The sequence below is a fragment of the Sinocyclocheilus rhinocerous genome, unplaced genomic scaffold (genome assembly GCF_001515625.1).
Source record: "Sinocyclocheilus rhinocerous isolate Xijiao unplaced genomic scaffold, SAMN03320098_v1.1 scaffold284, whole genome shotgun sequence".
In the NCBI taxonomy this organism is placed as follows: domain Eukaryota; kingdom Metazoa; phylum Chordata; class Actinopteri; order Cypriniformes; family Cyprinidae; genus Sinocyclocheilus; species Sinocyclocheilus rhinocerous.
The window spans coordinates 135,179-151,043 of NW_015628031.1; the positions used below are offsets into that span (position 1 = coordinate 135,179).

General features: G+C 40.1%; 1 protein-coding gene across 3 annotated transcripts in view; it reads left to right on the forward strand.

Moving 5' to 3' along the window:
- LOC107737150 (protein transport protein Sec16A-like) overlaps positions 1-15,865 on the forward strand; it is a 37,014-nt gene that overhangs the window by 920 nt on the left and 20,229 nt on the right. For 2 of the 3 annotated variants that reach the window (XM_016548584.1, XM_016548586.1), the window contains exons 2-25: positions 2,584-5,521; positions 5,635-5,768; positions 6,134-6,228; positions 6,325-6,442; positions 7,047-7,236; positions 7,315-7,483; positions 8,161-8,303; positions 8,623-8,684; positions 8,800-8,938; positions 9,030-9,269; positions 9,444-9,541; positions 9,632-9,713; positions 9,802-9,919; positions 10,004-10,115; positions 10,235-10,340; positions 11,048-11,188; positions 11,271-11,384; positions 12,279-12,453; positions 12,540-12,916; positions 13,257-13,304; positions 13,819-13,980; positions 14,078-14,158; positions 14,252-14,308; positions 14,397-14,517. In XM_016548584.1, coding sequence (XP_016404070.1) covers positions 2,633-5,521; positions 5,635-5,768; positions 6,134-6,228; positions 6,325-6,442; positions 7,047-7,236; positions 7,315-7,483; positions 8,161-8,303; positions 8,623-8,684; positions 8,800-8,938; positions 9,030-9,269; positions 9,444-9,541; positions 9,632-9,713; positions 9,802-9,919; positions 10,004-10,115; positions 10,235-10,340; positions 11,048-11,188; positions 11,271-11,384; positions 12,279-12,453; positions 12,540-12,916; positions 13,257-13,304; positions 13,819-13,980; positions 14,078-14,158; positions 14,252-14,308; positions 14,397-14,517 — 5,971 coding nt within the window. In that variant the 5' untranslated portion in view covers positions 2,584-2,632. The remainder of the gene's footprint in view (positions 1-2,583; positions 5,522-5,634; positions 5,769-6,133; positions 6,229-6,324; positions 6,443-7,046; positions 7,237-7,314; positions 7,484-8,160; positions 8,304-8,622; positions 8,685-8,799; positions 8,939-9,029; positions 9,270-9,443; positions 9,542-9,631; positions 9,714-9,801; positions 9,920-10,003; positions 10,116-10,234; positions 10,341-11,047; positions 11,189-11,270; positions 11,385-12,278; positions 12,454-12,539; positions 12,917-13,256; positions 13,305-13,818; positions 13,981-14,077; positions 14,159-14,251; positions 14,309-14,396; positions 14,518-15,865) is intronic. The other variant, XM_016548585.1, reaches the window with a different exon arrangement.

Here is a 15,865-nt window from a genome sequence, read left to right on the forward strand (position 1 = left end):
TAGCCCACTGTGTGGTAACACAATTAGACTATTATATGGCACCTCAACTGAATTATCAGCCCTTGGGCTCCAGAAATTCCATTATGTCCTTTCTGTCTGGCCGCAGTATTGTTGACAATCATTTCAAATGCAGTGTTATATCTGTGTGTTTTGTGATCCATTATGGCTAAAAGTGTAAACGGAGACAAGATCACTGTGGATGTAGAGTATCTGTTTGGACACCTAATCATTCTTGATTGTTTGTATTTCCCTCAATTTAGATCAAGACTGAAATGACACAAATTAAAGTACGAGAACTATAAGTTACCAACATAATGTTAAAATCTACCATATATTTGAGCTTCTTCAAAGTTGCCACCCTTTGTCTAGATTTACAGCTCTGCAAAGAGCTTTCTAAACAAATTAATGATTAAGTGCATTTATACTGCCATTCGAAAGTTTGGGGCATTTAATTGATCAAAAAAAATAATAATAAAAACAGTAGTGATTTGAAATATGATTCAAATATGAAATAATTATTTTCCATTTGATTATATTTTCAAATGTAATTTATTCCAGTAATGGCAAAGCTGAATTTTGAGCATCATTACTCCAGTCTTTATTGTCACATGATCCTTAAAAAATCATTCTAAAATATGCTGATTTGATGCTTAGGAAACATTTATTCTTATTATCAATGTTGAAATCAGTTGTGCGGCAATATTATTGTTTTGTTTTTGAAACCATGATACATTATTTGATGAAGAGAAGGTTCAAAAGACCAGCATTTATTTGATATAGTTTTTTTTATAACATTATAAATGTCTTTGCCGTCACATCCTTGCTGAATAAGTATTAATCAATAGTGTTAATATGTTTTAGTCGCAGTTGGTGTGATTGTGAATATTGTTGTTTAATGATAAACAGTGTATTTTCATAATCAGAATCTGACTATGTCCCCTGTGTTTGTAGATTAAACTGTGCACTTGTAGAGGTGAGGCCCCCTGCTTTAAAAAAAATGTCTGACAGGTTTCAAAGTTCAGTGTAACTTAATGCACATTTCTAACACCCGACCTGCAGTGTGCCTAATATCAGGTTTCTGATCGTGGTGACTGTTCTTATGCCATCATAGTGGAGTACTGCGGTCTTCACACCTGCTCATCATAAAGCTTATGAATCTCAGATGGTGTTGTAATGTTTGTTCAAGAGCAGAAACTTTGTTTCAAAATGAAATCAAAATTTATGCTTCTTTCACAAATGATCAGATTTTATAAAACAGCTGCATGTCTTGTTCATGAATTGGTGAGGCACTCTGTTTGCAACCCTCTATGGACACCTTGGCAAAAGAATCGCCATTGGCTAGTAAATTTTTTTGTTTACTCGCCAGTCTAAAATTAAATATTTGATATACAATTTTTTTTATATAATATATATATATAAAGCTTATGTTTGTAAAATGGCACAGCTTTTTAAATATCTGAAAGTACACTTAACATCAGTCAGTCAAGCATTATAATATTATAATATGACAATTAAGCATTATATGATGAGAACTTTAGTAATTAGAATGCATATTTGTCTTTTAACCGAACTTAGGACTGGTGGTGGTGCTTAAGATATTGTTTGTCATTTAGTGTTTCTATAAAAAAAACTAAAAATATTACTGATAATACTACTACGAATTCGACTACTAATAACAATATAAAACGCACTAAGGATTATTGAGTTGCTGGGTTCATGAATATTAATCGGGTTGTGTGCGTTTGCTCGAATTGACTTTGCTAAAATCAAAACAGGCATGATAATAGGTGAGCGCCAGCCAATGAGATTGCCGTTTGCGCATTAGTTCCGCCCACTACCAGAGAACCCGGCAGTTCTTAAAAGCTGAAGAATTCCAAAGGAACTCTGTTATTTTGACAGGAAAATACTACAAAGAATATAATTTACATGTAGCGCGTCTCTCTCTCTCTCTCTCTCTCTCTCGCTCTCACTCTGTCTCTTTCTTTGCATGTGTGTGAGACAAAGTGACGGCGAGTCATGCGCCTTCACACTAGAGATTACGGTACGTCAAATTAAATACAGGTATGCTGCCTGTGCATCCATTGAGATGAACTGAAAAATAGCACAGATCGCCTGACGGAGAGCGAAACTCTGATGTGCTCAGTCAGAGTGTTCGGCGAGTTAAAATATTTACTAAACTTATGCTAAACTTATACTTAGCCTCCAACTCACACACTGGCGAGTAAAATCTAAGAATTTATTAGCCATTGGCTAATATTAGACATCATTTAGTCACTTAGAGTGAAGATTTAATCGCATATGCGAGTGATTTACTCGCATTGTAGAGGGTTGGTTTGTGTCTACTAGTAATACTTTTGTGTGTATTTTTATAGAGGTGCCACATTGCCCCTGTGTTGACACTCTCACCAAATGATGTTTAAAGCAGAATGGTCATTGTTATTTTAGCTGAGCAGCTATTCGCAGTATTAACTGAACTTTAGATATGTGTTCACATGATGCATGTTGATAAGAGGCAAACCTTATGGTAAAACCATACAATCTTTGCACCAACATATGACACAAATCTGTGTTTTTCAACTACAGGGAGATCTCCAGTAAGTGTAAACACTTTGGAGACCTGTGAGTGTAAACGATGCAGCCCCCTCCCCGGACAGCTCCTCCTGGAGCTAGTGGACCTCCGCCTCCCTCCGGTGGACCCAATGCCTTCAGAAGAACCAGACCTCACAAGCATGGGGCTGCAGCTGCTATGGCACCGGCTGCCCCGCCTACGCAGCCAGTGACTGATCCATTTGCCTTTGGAAGACAAAGTTTTTCGCCCATGGCAGGGGGCAGCCAAGCTCCACTCACAAACAACAACCCACTTCCTATGCAAGGTCCTCCCCTGCCCGGGTTTAACCCGATGATCCCACCACAAGGGCCAACACCAGGAGCAGCGCAGGCAGCCTCTCCTGGCCCACCACCAAGAATTTTTACACCACAACCTGTTCCCCCAGGGCCCGCACCAAGCTTTAACCCTCTACCTGCAGAACCAGGATACTTTAATTCCCAAGAACCAATGCCCTACATAGCACAATTGCCTAACCCTGCTCCTTCCTTCAGCTCTAGTTCATCACATCCACCCTCCACTGGCCCAACACCTCCAGTTCAATCCCATGCTCCTTTTCAATACCAGCCAACACCTCCCCTACCTTCTCACTGGGTGCCTGACCAAGGAAGCCGCCCACCTTCTGTTCAGAACTACTTTCAGCCAACTAGTGATCTCCCATCTCAGCCTTTTCAAGCTCAAGCCCCACCTCCTGTGCCCTCTCCCCACACAGCCCCACCAGTGGCACAATCTCAGAATCAAGGTCAGTCAGCTCAACCAAATGTGACTGGGCCTGCTGCAACTCAGCAACAGAACTTCCACTTCCTGGCTCAGAATTACTTCAGTCAGTCAGTTGGACCCTCAGAGCCATGGTTCAATCAAAACCCACAGGATCCATCTCAGCGTGCCTGTCCTGTCTCCTACTCTGAAGTTCCCAGTGATTCCGGAACTCTCTCAATGTTCTTTCGGGGCAATGATGTTGAAAATGAAGAAACTCTGTCAGGTGAGGGACGTGTAAATGGGATTCATCACCCTTTCCATTCGACGACTGAGTTCTCTGGTCCATATTTGAATGACACTGGTAACATTCGAGCTGGGGCAGGACCATGTGATTCTGTGGAGAATCAGGAATGTGTTCCAAACCAGGAAGTACTGTCTAGTGAGCCTCCTCCAGGCCATTCCTTTGAGGGGGGGCCTAATTTGGAGACACTTGACACTGATCCTTGTCTTGCACGCTCTGCAAGTGTTTCATCCAGCTACAGTAACGTCAGTCACAGCAGTGGACACGGTCCTCACAGTGGCAGCCACATCCCTCGGCGACAGCAAGGGGTTATGGGAACATTTATCCAACAGGAAAGTCCCCGCCCACCAGATCACCCTCCTTTGCATCCCTCCACTGGTGGATACTTTGAACAGATAGACTCCAACCCAGCTGCAGAGGCAAGTCCTACTTTCCCAACTCCTAGCCCACCTAAACCAGTTGGTGTGTTCCAAGCGAGTGCAAATTCTTCCTTTGAGCCTGTCCGCTCACATGGTGTAGGAGTTCGACCTGCTGAGGTTGATCGTGCACGTATGGTCATGGAAAAGGGTGGACGTGACATGCAGCCTGGCAACCTAGAACGACCCCCAGACAACTTGGAGACCATTTACTTACCGGAACGCCGACCCTCATCTCGAGCTCAGGGAGCACGACGCCCCATTGAGAGTCCCGCTACTACACTCTGGGCTCAAAATGACACTGCCAGTCTAGGTGCTAACATACTGTTAGCCCCTGCAGCGCCCTCTCTGGCTGCAACATTTGTTCCAGCACATCCCTCTGAAGTCATCCAGCCACCGGAGGATGGCCCTCTTGATTTGCATCCAGCAAAGCCAGATCCACAGCCTCCCTCTGAAAACCTGGAAATTCCCCCAGACTCCACGCCTCAGGCAAGTTTGGGATATGCCTCCTTGCTGGTGACCTCGCCTCCCGTTGAGGCCCTGAACCAACCCATGTTGATTGCGCCACCTTCAAGTTTGGTTTCCTCTCAAAACCTCTCACAACCCTCCAATCAGACAAGTCCTCGAGAGACAGCAACACCTGTGCACCCACCCCCTCAGTTTTCTGAGACCAATCAAATGCTTCAGAATTCCCCTCCAACGAATCATCCACAGCCTCTTTTCTCTCAGACACCAGTAAACTTCAGCACCACTTCTACTCAAGGTATCTTGAATCTAGCACGAGAGGCAAAAGATGTTCAGCCCACTGTTCAAGCACCCCGACCCGTTCTCTCAAGGGCTCAGTCTCTTAGAGGTGATAGCCAGCCTCTTCCACCTTCTGTTTCTCAAGCTCAGACTTCTGCCCCTGCCACCAGTCACAATGAATCTTCAAATTATGAGCTGCTTGATTTTTCTATGCATCAACCACAGTCCATGAATCAGGTGACAATCCCAGCTGTCTCTCAGTCTGCCCATCCTGCGGGCTTGGTGAATAACACGCACGGCTTTTACCTGCAGGTCACCAAAGATGCACAGCAGGGTGGGCAGTCTGACAGCGAGGCTCTGCCCCTTCAGCAGATCTCTAACCCCCCACGACCCTCCAGCAACCAACCCAACAATGATCCAACTCACACCTCCCACCCTGCCCATCCACCTCCAGCTCAACACCAGCCTCCTCCACAGGCCCCTCCAACTCAACCTGGTGCCCCTCCTGGATCTGGATCTGCCCCACCTTCCTCTTACCCACCCCAGTCTGGGAACTCTGCCCACCAGCCACTTCAAGAACCCCAAAGACCTCCTTCATCTCTAGGTGGTCAGTCGGGCTATGGTGCTCCTCCTGCGATGCCACCTGGTCCGGGTTATGCAGGGTACTACCCAGGACCCTACCCTGAGTACCAGAATGGAAGACCGCCTTATCCACCCCAGTACCCTACGGATCCCAGATCTCAAAGTTACTATCAGGTGCAGTGATATAATTATCTAGTGTGTTTCCACCTAACAAAGCTTCTAAATGATAGACTTAAAACGTGACTTAGTAAAACATTCATATTTTTCTGTATGTTTAAATGTTGTAGGATGATCCCTACCGTAGAGGAGATCCTCGATATGGCTGGTATGATGGTCAAAATCCTGGCTACCGGGAGTCTGAACGTCAACCAGAGAGGCCGAGTTCTAGAACCAGCCAATACTCAGACAGACCCAATTCCAGGTCAGGTCATTCACCCTCTTTCTGACACTTTGAGCCTGTTTTCACACTTGGTCTCTTTTGCTTGGTCGCAATCAGAGTTTCTAACCCTGATTCTGTTCACATTGCACATTTGGGTCCAAACCGTGGTAAGCTTGCATACCATAACTTGCTAGAAGCAGCTGTTTACCAGTAGAATTTTTGATTTTACACCATAACTTAACATGCACAAAATGGTTCCTGAATACAGCACTTCAACTGTAGACCAATGTTTCAGTCATACCCAGAATCTGATGTAAGTCTTTAGCACAAAAAGCCCCAGTTTAAAAGCATCCTTAGACTGAGCATTTTGTACTTTTGTTTTTAACTTTTTTCATTTTTGATCTTAGACAGGGGTATCAAGAAGACCTTTCTAGATCCAGCCGTAGTGCCTATGATGACTACTATGCAAACTACTATAAGAGACAGTATGATGCCTATGGAGGTAAAGACCGCAATCCAGACACTTTTTCTCAATGTACCCAAGGGTTAAATGTGGTATCTGTTTTGTGCTTATGAGTGTGTGTTTGTGTGTATTCAGATAGAAGCAGGTGGTATGATCCAAATGCTGCTTATGATCCACGCTACAGAGCCTACTATGATCAAGCATATGGCTGGTACTATGGAGATGCCTACTACAACCAACAATATCAAAACAGGTACACACATACACTTGTGCAGTTAATGTTTTTGTATGCTGAACAAAATTATAAACGCAACACTTTTGTTTTTGCCCCCATTTTTCATGAGCTGAACTCAAAGATCTAAGACTTTTTCTATGTACACAAAAGGTCTATTTCTCTCAAATATTGTTCACAAATCTGTCTAAATCTGTGTTAGTGAGCACTTCTCCTTTGCCAAGATAATCCATCCACCTCACAGGTGAGGCATATCAAGATGCTGATTAGACAACATGATTATTGCACAGGTGTGCCTTAAGCCCCGTTCACACCAAGAGCGATAACTATAAAGATAACTATAAAGATAACGATATTAGCGTGTCTAATCAGCATCTTGATATGCCTCACCTGTGAGGTGGATGGATTATCTTGGCAAAGGAGAAGTGCTCACTAACACAGATTTAGACAGATTTGTGAACAATATTTGAGAGAAATAGGCCTTTTGTGTACATAGAAAAAGTCTTAGATCTTTGAGTTCAGCTCATGAAAAATGGGGGCAAAAACAAAAGTGTTGCGTTTATAATTTTGTTCAGTGTACATGCTGACACCTCTCTAACTGAGTTTTCATGATAATGGTTGCTAGCAGAAAAGAGGGTTATGATGATCCATGGCGGTATTACCCTGGTTATGACTCCAGCTTTGATGATGAGTGCCGCAGACGCGACCCATATGCTGACGATTTTGACCGCCGTTCGGTTCACAGTGAACAGTCAGCACACAGTGTGCATTCATCACACAGTCGGCGCAGTAGCTTCAGCTCACGGTCACAACAGGTCTGTGTGTGTTTAAATTTTATTGTGCATGAGTATGTGTCCGTGCAATGTGTATAACTCATTTTTTTCTTTATACAGAGTCAAGTGTATAGAAGTCAACCAGATTTGGTCAGTGCAGCCTATGATGCCACTGGGACGACTCTTCCAGCGGATTACACCTACAGCCAGTATCCAAACCCTTCAGATACTGTAGATTACAGTCAGATTCCTTACTCTTCTGACAACACCTGGACTGCCCAAGAGCAGCGTAAGTATTAAACACAAAGCACAATGTCTACCATAATGTTGCATTTAATGTTGGGATTTTCTTTTGAGCCACAGCCTTCTGTGTTTTCATTATAAACTTTCCACAAGATACTACTCATTTATCTGATTTATTGCTGGACACAATGGTTTTTTAGTATCATTGATCTACTATTATGGTTTTTGTTATAATTTTGAATTTTATATTTTCTTTTCTTTCTTTTTTTTTTTGTTTTAGTTAAAATTTTGGTAATTTTGTCGTGTGTTTTTGTCATTTTTACTAATTTGACATATCGATATTGTTTAAATGCATATATATCGTTCTAGTTTTAGTTATTGACTTGAGAGTTATTGTAGTACTTAAAGTAAAACTAAATGAAAATAAGAAATGCTGTCTTGACAGCTAGCTAAAATAAAATGTATGTATTTTTTATATTTTATTTTATTTCAGTTAATATATTTTTTCCAGTAATTAATTTTTTTATGGTTTTAGTTAACAGTAATAACCCTGGCTTGACATAAGTTTTTCCCAGCATTCTCTGTAGCATTAAAATACTTAAAAGCATCAATTTTACACTTAATGCACATGCATTAATTAAAGCTTCCTGATTTTTGGGTGGAAGTAAAATGATCATGAATCATTTTTCTCTGTGTCTTTCTCTCATTTTTTTTCTTTCTCAGCTCCTCCAAGGCCGTTGACCCCAGAGAAGTTTTCTGTTCCTCATCGCTGTGCTCGGTTTGGTCCTGCTGGTCAGCTGATCCTTGTCCAACCCAACCTGCCCTCTGCTGGTCAGCCTACACTTGTGGAAATCCACAGTATGGAGGTAACAATTGAATCTGAGTGTAAATATCCTGATATATAAATCAATTGCAAGTCATCACTGATATCTATAGAATTTAAGCATTTGTTTTTCAGTTCATCAATTCTAAAATCAGCTTGTTTATCAAAGGTTCCTAGTTAATTACCTACATTGTAAAAAAAAAAGTATTAGCCTTAAAAAAGTAGCACTTTGCAACTGATTGAGTTACCTTGCAATTAGATGTATGTTTGTTTAACTTTGTCCTTAATCCACGACATTGCGGTTTTGTTATATATTATTATTGTTATTGGAATCTGATATCTTGGCTGTGATGTTATTCCAGACGATACTGCAGGATTCTCCAGACCAGTCAGAAATGCGTTCGTTCCCTGGCCCGCTCGTCAAGTAAGAGTCATACTTTATTTACTGAATAAAGGCGTACACGTGTATACTCTGACAGTGTTAGAGCCACGTACACAGTCAAACAATCCAGTCATCATCTTTGTGTGTATGTCCACAGAGAGGAGACTCATAAGGTGGATGTCATAAAGTTTGCTCAGAACAAAGCCCAAGAGTGTTTGCGAAATGATGACCTCATTGACAAAGACTCCGCCTACCTCATCTGGGAGTTCATTGTGCTGCTGTGTCGCCAAAATGGGGTGAGTGTTTGTGCAGTGTGTATTGTGTTAGGTTGCTTGTTCGATACCAATTAGTTTAAGCATACTGAATAGTTTTTTGTCTTTGTTTTAGACTGTAGTGGGCACAGACATCGCTGACCTGTTGCTAAAGGAGCATCGTTCTGTCTGGTTGCCGGGAAAATCACCCAATGAGGCTAATCTCATCGACTTCAACAACGAAGCAATAGAGCGTGCCGAGGAGGAAGAGGCGGGGCCAATATCCCTCCTATCAGACACTTTCATGGGCGTGCCAGAGAATGTTGGCAAGGAGACAGAGCGTTTCAGAGAACTTCTACTATTCGGCCGCAAGAAGGCAAGACAAACTGCATGATTTTCTTTCCCCATTCAGCCATATAGAGAATTGTTGTTTTTTTTCACTTGCCTGCATATTGTTTTATATGGATGTAAATTGTGTCTTTTTCTGACTGACAAAACCATATATTTAAGCAGTGGAAAGACAATTGAGAAGTTTTTGTATGTTTGTTAGGACGCTCTGGAGTCTGCTATGAAGAATGGTCTGTGGGGTCACGCGCTGTTATTGGCCAGTAAGCTGGACAACAGAACACACGCCCGTGTCATGACCAGGTAAACCACATCTACTTAAAATTACCTATGGCTGTGTGCTTTCAAAGCAACAAATAAGGCTAAATTGTGTCCATATTTGTCCTTTTTCAGATTTGCCAACAGCCTGCCTATTAACGACCCTCTTCAGACGGTGTACCAGCTCATGTCAGGACGAATGCCGGCTGCTGCTACTGTATGAGAGAGTTTGTGTGTGTTGGATGTGTAAATATAGTCATATATACAATACTTGTCTTCATATACAACTTCTGTTTCTCCAACAGTGTTGCGGAGATGAGAAATGGGGCGACTGGCGACCTCACCTGGCCATGGTGCTGTCCAACCTCACACACACTCTGGATCTTGACACCCGCACCATTTCCACCATGGGGGACACTTTAGGTACATAAACGTAGATGCAGAGCATACACACATATTGTAGATGCAGCACTGGATCTGTAGTCAAGACTATACTGTGTTTCACAGCATCTAAAGGTCTAGTAGATGCAGCCCATTTCTGTTACCTGATGGCTCAGGTGGGTTTCGGTGTGTACACCAAGAAAAGCACCAAGATGGTCCTTATCGGCTCCAATCACAGGTGTGTAATAACACATTCAGTTGATTAGAGATATGTATGCACACAACTGTACACATCAAGGACATAATGCACATGGCATTTGTTTGCACTAACACCTATTCACTCTGTCTCTCTCCCAGCTTGCAATTTTTGAAGTTCTGCTCGTCAGAGGCGATTCAGCGGACAGAATCGTATGAATACGCTCAGTCTCTCTGCTCTCAGCCTCTCTCTCTGCCAAACTTCCAGGTGAGACAAACACATAACATGTATTCACTCTACTAGGGATGTTTTCACAGCCAACTAGTTAGTGGCTGACTATTACTGACTATTATAGATGCTCTGTATAAGTAGGCTAGTTAGGTCTATCTGTACTAGGGCTGCACAGTATACCGAAACAAAAATCGATATTGCGATACGGCTCAATGCAATAGACAAATTGTGATAGCTGCGATAATTAATTGAATATATGCATTGCATGCTTCAGATCAAAGTGCCAAGCTGTGTTTATTTAAAGCTCATAATCCTCTGTTTCTTGGTTCATTTACTGTGAATCGAGCTGATTTGAGAAGCCAGAAGAGCATATCATGAGCTGTACGTGTGTAAATGAACACCGTGCCACACTTCACTCTGAAACCAGCAATGCATATATTTATTTGCAGACAAATACCAAAATGAAAACTTGATGGAAATGAAAATTAAGAAATTAATATGTAAATATTAGCACTGTTATTTTGCAGCTGTACTTTAATTATTTCTATTATCTTTATTAAATACTTGACTTAGTTATTTTACAGTATAATAGTATTGGTGCAACAAAAAAAAACTCAAGTGAAAGACTTACTTTTTGGTTACTGAAGGAGATTTGAGTTGGTTTTCCAATGCTGTGCAGCCCTAATCTGTATAATCCACACAAATCCAGGAAGGTCATGACCTTTACCCTTTGACCTATACAGGTGTTCAAGTTCATATACGCGTGTCGACTGGCGGAGGCGGGACTCTGTGCTCAGGCCTTCCATTACTGTGAGGTCATCTCACACACCCTGCTGAGCTTACCTGAGTACTACTCGGCTGTGTTCATCAGTCAGCTCATACAGGTACACAAATTAACACGCATCAGAGGATTCTGCCTTTGAGTTTACATTTCTGCCTAATCCTTCTTCTCGTGTTTGATTACAGATGTCTCTGAGGTTGAGGTTTTTTGACCCTCAGATGAAGGAGAGACCAGAGCAGGAGTTGTTTATAGAGCCTGATTGGTTACTGCATCTCAGGCAACTCGATGGACAGATCAAGGTGTGTGTCTGTTTTCTTTTATCCATAAGTCATCATGCCAGTGACGCATGTTATTTACGCGCATTACTCTGTTCCTGTGTAGTACCAGTAAATTAATCATTTACTCTTCGAATTCATGGCATGATACTAAATAGGGCTAATTAGTGAACAAAAAAATCAAAAATCACGATATGAATTAGTGGGATTATGAAATCTCTAAGGCTTTGATTTATTTAAATAAATATGTGCGTTTCAGAGTGATGCATGTCACTGTGGTCATTTACATGTTCATTTATTATTATTATTAAATGCTCTATTTTACAGTGAAATAGTATTACAATAGTAACATTTGTTTTTTAAAATTTTATAATAAAATCATAATTTTTATTATTATTAATTATATTGATGCATAATTGCAACGTTTTTTACCAAATTGTGCAGTCCTGCAAAAAAGTGTCATAAACCTTCAATCACATTTTAAATCACAGTAGCAATTTTTAACAGAAACAAAAATATGTATATTTTACCCAAATCAACAAAAGGTCTATAATATTTTTTCTTATTGTTAAAGAAATAAAATTAAACAAATTAATAATCATCATCATCTTAACAATAATAATTATTTTTTTATAATTATATTGATACATTATTGTTGAATTTTAGACCAAATTGTACAGTCCTGCATAAAAACAGCAAACCTGGAGATCTTTTTAAAAAAATCACATTAAATTAGATTCGACTTTAGATTCGAAATTAGATAAAAATTAAATTATGAAAAAAAAAAAATCTCAATTGCATTTTTCCTCCATCTCAATCAGTCCTACCAGAGATACTTGTTCAGTGAAGTAATGCACATATATTTGTGTACGTTCACATTAGACTGTGTTCCGATCTCATGCATGTTGTCCCATTCAGGATGGTGCGATCACCTTACGTGCAGATCGCAGCACCCCACAGCTTTATCCCTGCAGTACACCCAGTTCAGAAGACCAGTGCGGCCCACCTGACCCCTCGACTCTGAATCCTGATCCCCACAATCCTCTCATGACCTCCCTTTTACCCCCAGCTGGTGTTCAACTCATGCCACCAGGTACGTGCCATTAGAGAATGTGAACTGAAGAAAAATCTATTTTGATTCTGTGATCATTCACCATCCTCTTTTATTGTCTCCTTTAGCTCCTCCCACTATTCTTCAGGATGGGGCGGTCCCTCTGCAGCAGGCCCCGTCTCCGGGTGAAAGCGTTCCATTCTACCCAGTGGCCCCGGGGCCACCACAGCCAAACTTTGCAGCACCGTTCCAACCTGAAATGCGTGAGCAATACATGCCCATGCCACCCCAAATACCACAGCAAATACCCCAGCAAATGCCCCCACAATTTCTGACGTACAGCCCTACAGAAATGCCTCCACAGATGCCACCTCAGATGCCCCCGCCAATGCCAGGGGCTGAACATGGCTCCGCCCCTTCCTCTCCTCAGCAGTTCCCCCAGTCTTCTCCCACGTTCACTGCCCCTCCTCCACAAGGGAAGGACTTCTATGAAATGGCACGCATGGTGAGTTAAAAAAAGCTAGAAACACAGTATTCCTATTTAGTGCAACAACTAACTCAGGCTGTTATTACTTTTATAAGTAATGCCGTACATAAAATGCAGCATTATTACTTTTAATGAAATATAACACATTAGTTATGTTTTGCATTTTCTTGGGTTTTGTTGCCTGTTACTCCAAATTTACTGCCACCGCCAGTTTTGGGTTATATTGCTTTTAAAATGCATTACATAGTATTACTCATGCAAAGAGTAGATTGTTAAATATTAAATTTTTATGGGATATAACACTTACAGTCTATTCTATAAAATGTATTAAACTGATTCTTCTTGTTGTCTTTTTAAGGGCCCAGGCAGAAGATCAAGAAGCACTTCACAGTCGTCAGTGCAACTGGTATAGTCTATACATATACATACACACAGTACCGTTCAAATATACAAGGAGTTTTTTATTGTAAATTAATACTTAAATTTAGCGAGGGTGCATCAAATTAATCCAAAATTGCAGTAAAGACCTTTATGATGTTACAGAAGATTTCTATTCATAATAAATGCTGTTCTTTTGAACTTTACACACAACTGTGTTCAACATTAATAATAATCAGAAATGTTTCTTGAGCAGCAAATCAGCATATTAGAGTAATTTCTGAAGGATCGTGTGACACTGAAGACTGGAGTAATGATGCTGAAAATTCAGCTTTGATCACAGGAATAAATTACATTTTAGAAAATATTCAAATACAACATTTATTTTAAGGTTTAATAATATTTCACAATATTACTGTTTTTACTATATATTTGATCAAATAAATATAGCCTTGGTGAACAGAAGAGACTTTCAAAAACTATTAAAAAATTTACATATTTTTAAACATAAGTGTTTAATCAAATGTTGTCTTGATTTGCAGACATCAGGTCGTCGGTCTCGCACAGCGTCGGAATCGTCCAATCACTCTGGACGAGAGCGCAGCAGTTCTCTAGTCAATCAGGGCTCTCCACTTCCCCCTCCTATCCCAGAGGCTCCACCACAGGACGAACTCAAGAAGACCAAGAAAGACTCTCCCAAAAAAGTACATACTCTCATATAAACGCACACAGTGACCCACTGGACATGCACTAGAAAATGTTTCGCAATTGAAATGAATGTTGCATTTCATTCTTCATCAGGGAGCGAGTGGCGGCTGGCTGACCTGGCTGTATCCAAAACGAAAGAACGAAGCACATCTGCCAGACGACAAGAACAAATCTGTAGGCACCTACTTCCAACAACATCCTGCTCTCTCTCATGATCGGCTTGTCTTGTTTCGTAGCATTGATTAAGCGAATGCTTTGATTTTTCAGATTGTGTGGGATGAAATGAAGCAGAAATGGGTGAACCTGGATGAGCCAGAGGAAGAGGTACAGCATAGGAATTCATGCATTTCAAATGCTGTATTGTATATTGTGCATGTATCGTTGTGAATGATGGTATTTGTTTGTGTTTCAGAGCAAACCCCCTCCTCCTCCACCCACTGGCTTCCCCAAAGCTCCAATGAGTGGAATGGGGCCACCAGGAGTGAGAGGTCCAGCAGGGGGGCCACCTGTGAATATGTTCTCCAGGAGAGCAGGTGTGTCACTTTTTCTCTTCCTAATTAATTCTTAGTGAGAAATCTGTTCATTCAATCATCTTCGAGTTAAATTTTTAATATGTATTTCCTGTGAAATAAGTATAGTTGCTCCAGTGTTGTTTTTGTTAACTAAAACTAAAATAATTTTCGTTAATTAAAAGAAAGCTTATAAATTAATAGAAATATTAGGAAAAAACTTTAAAATTAGAAATGTTGCTTTTGCAACTAACTGAAATAAAGTTTAAGTATTAAAATGACTATAACTGAAAAAATTACGATAAATAGAAATATTAAATACAAAAATTAATAAATAAAATGACAAAAGCACATAACATTTATTTAAAAAAAAAAAATTTTTAAATGAAAACTGAAAATAAAAGCCAATTCAGAATATTAATAAATGCTATATAAAAAATAATATATAAATAATACTAAAATAGACAGTGCCAAATACATTAAAATGCTTAATGTAAGAAATTAGTTAGAAGTTTTTTTAAATTGAACTAAAACAGTAAGAATCAATAGTTAAAAAATAATTTAGGAATTTTATAAACTAAATGAACGTGAAAAAGAATGGTATTTGTTCATATGTACTAAAAAAAAAGAAAAAAAAAGCAATAAACACCAAAATGTACTTATGTAAAATGGCGACTTTGATAAGCCGGACAAACTGATAAATCGATTCTTTGAATTGGACAGTTTTAACAAACTCATTCATGAAAATGAATCAAACTTCCCAAATCTATTGCTATTTGAGCTTAGGGCTGGGCGATATGTCAAAAATATCTTGTCGATAATCGCCTTAAAAAATATTGCGATATCCGATAATATCGTCTACCCAAGCCCCACCTCCACTACGCCCCGCCCCCGCCGAGACAACATTGCCGACATGCACCATAAACACACACCACGTTCAGTTTGGTCTTAATTATTGCCACATTAAAGTTTGGTTTTACTTTTCTTAGTTTGTGCTTAAACTAACAGAAAACATTAGCTTTGCTGTTATGTTGGTGTTGCTAATAATTTCCACTCTGTTCTTATCAAATTTGTGTTTGAAATTAATTTCATTTTGTGAGGAGAACTGTTGAGGAAAAATAATAGAACCCAATTTTAAGTTCATCATAGTGAAGTTGGACATTCTGGCGGTGATTGAAGAATGATAACTGCATTAGAATGATAAATGCATGTTGATGTCATATAATAATGTCTTGAATAAAATATGCCTATTTCCGATGTTTCTCTTTCTTTTTGGTCAATATCGTGTGTGTGTAGACACATTTCATGATGGTAAGTTTAATTTCCTTAACAATTGTAGCATTGTTTTTAAACTTGTAGTCAAGCTATAACG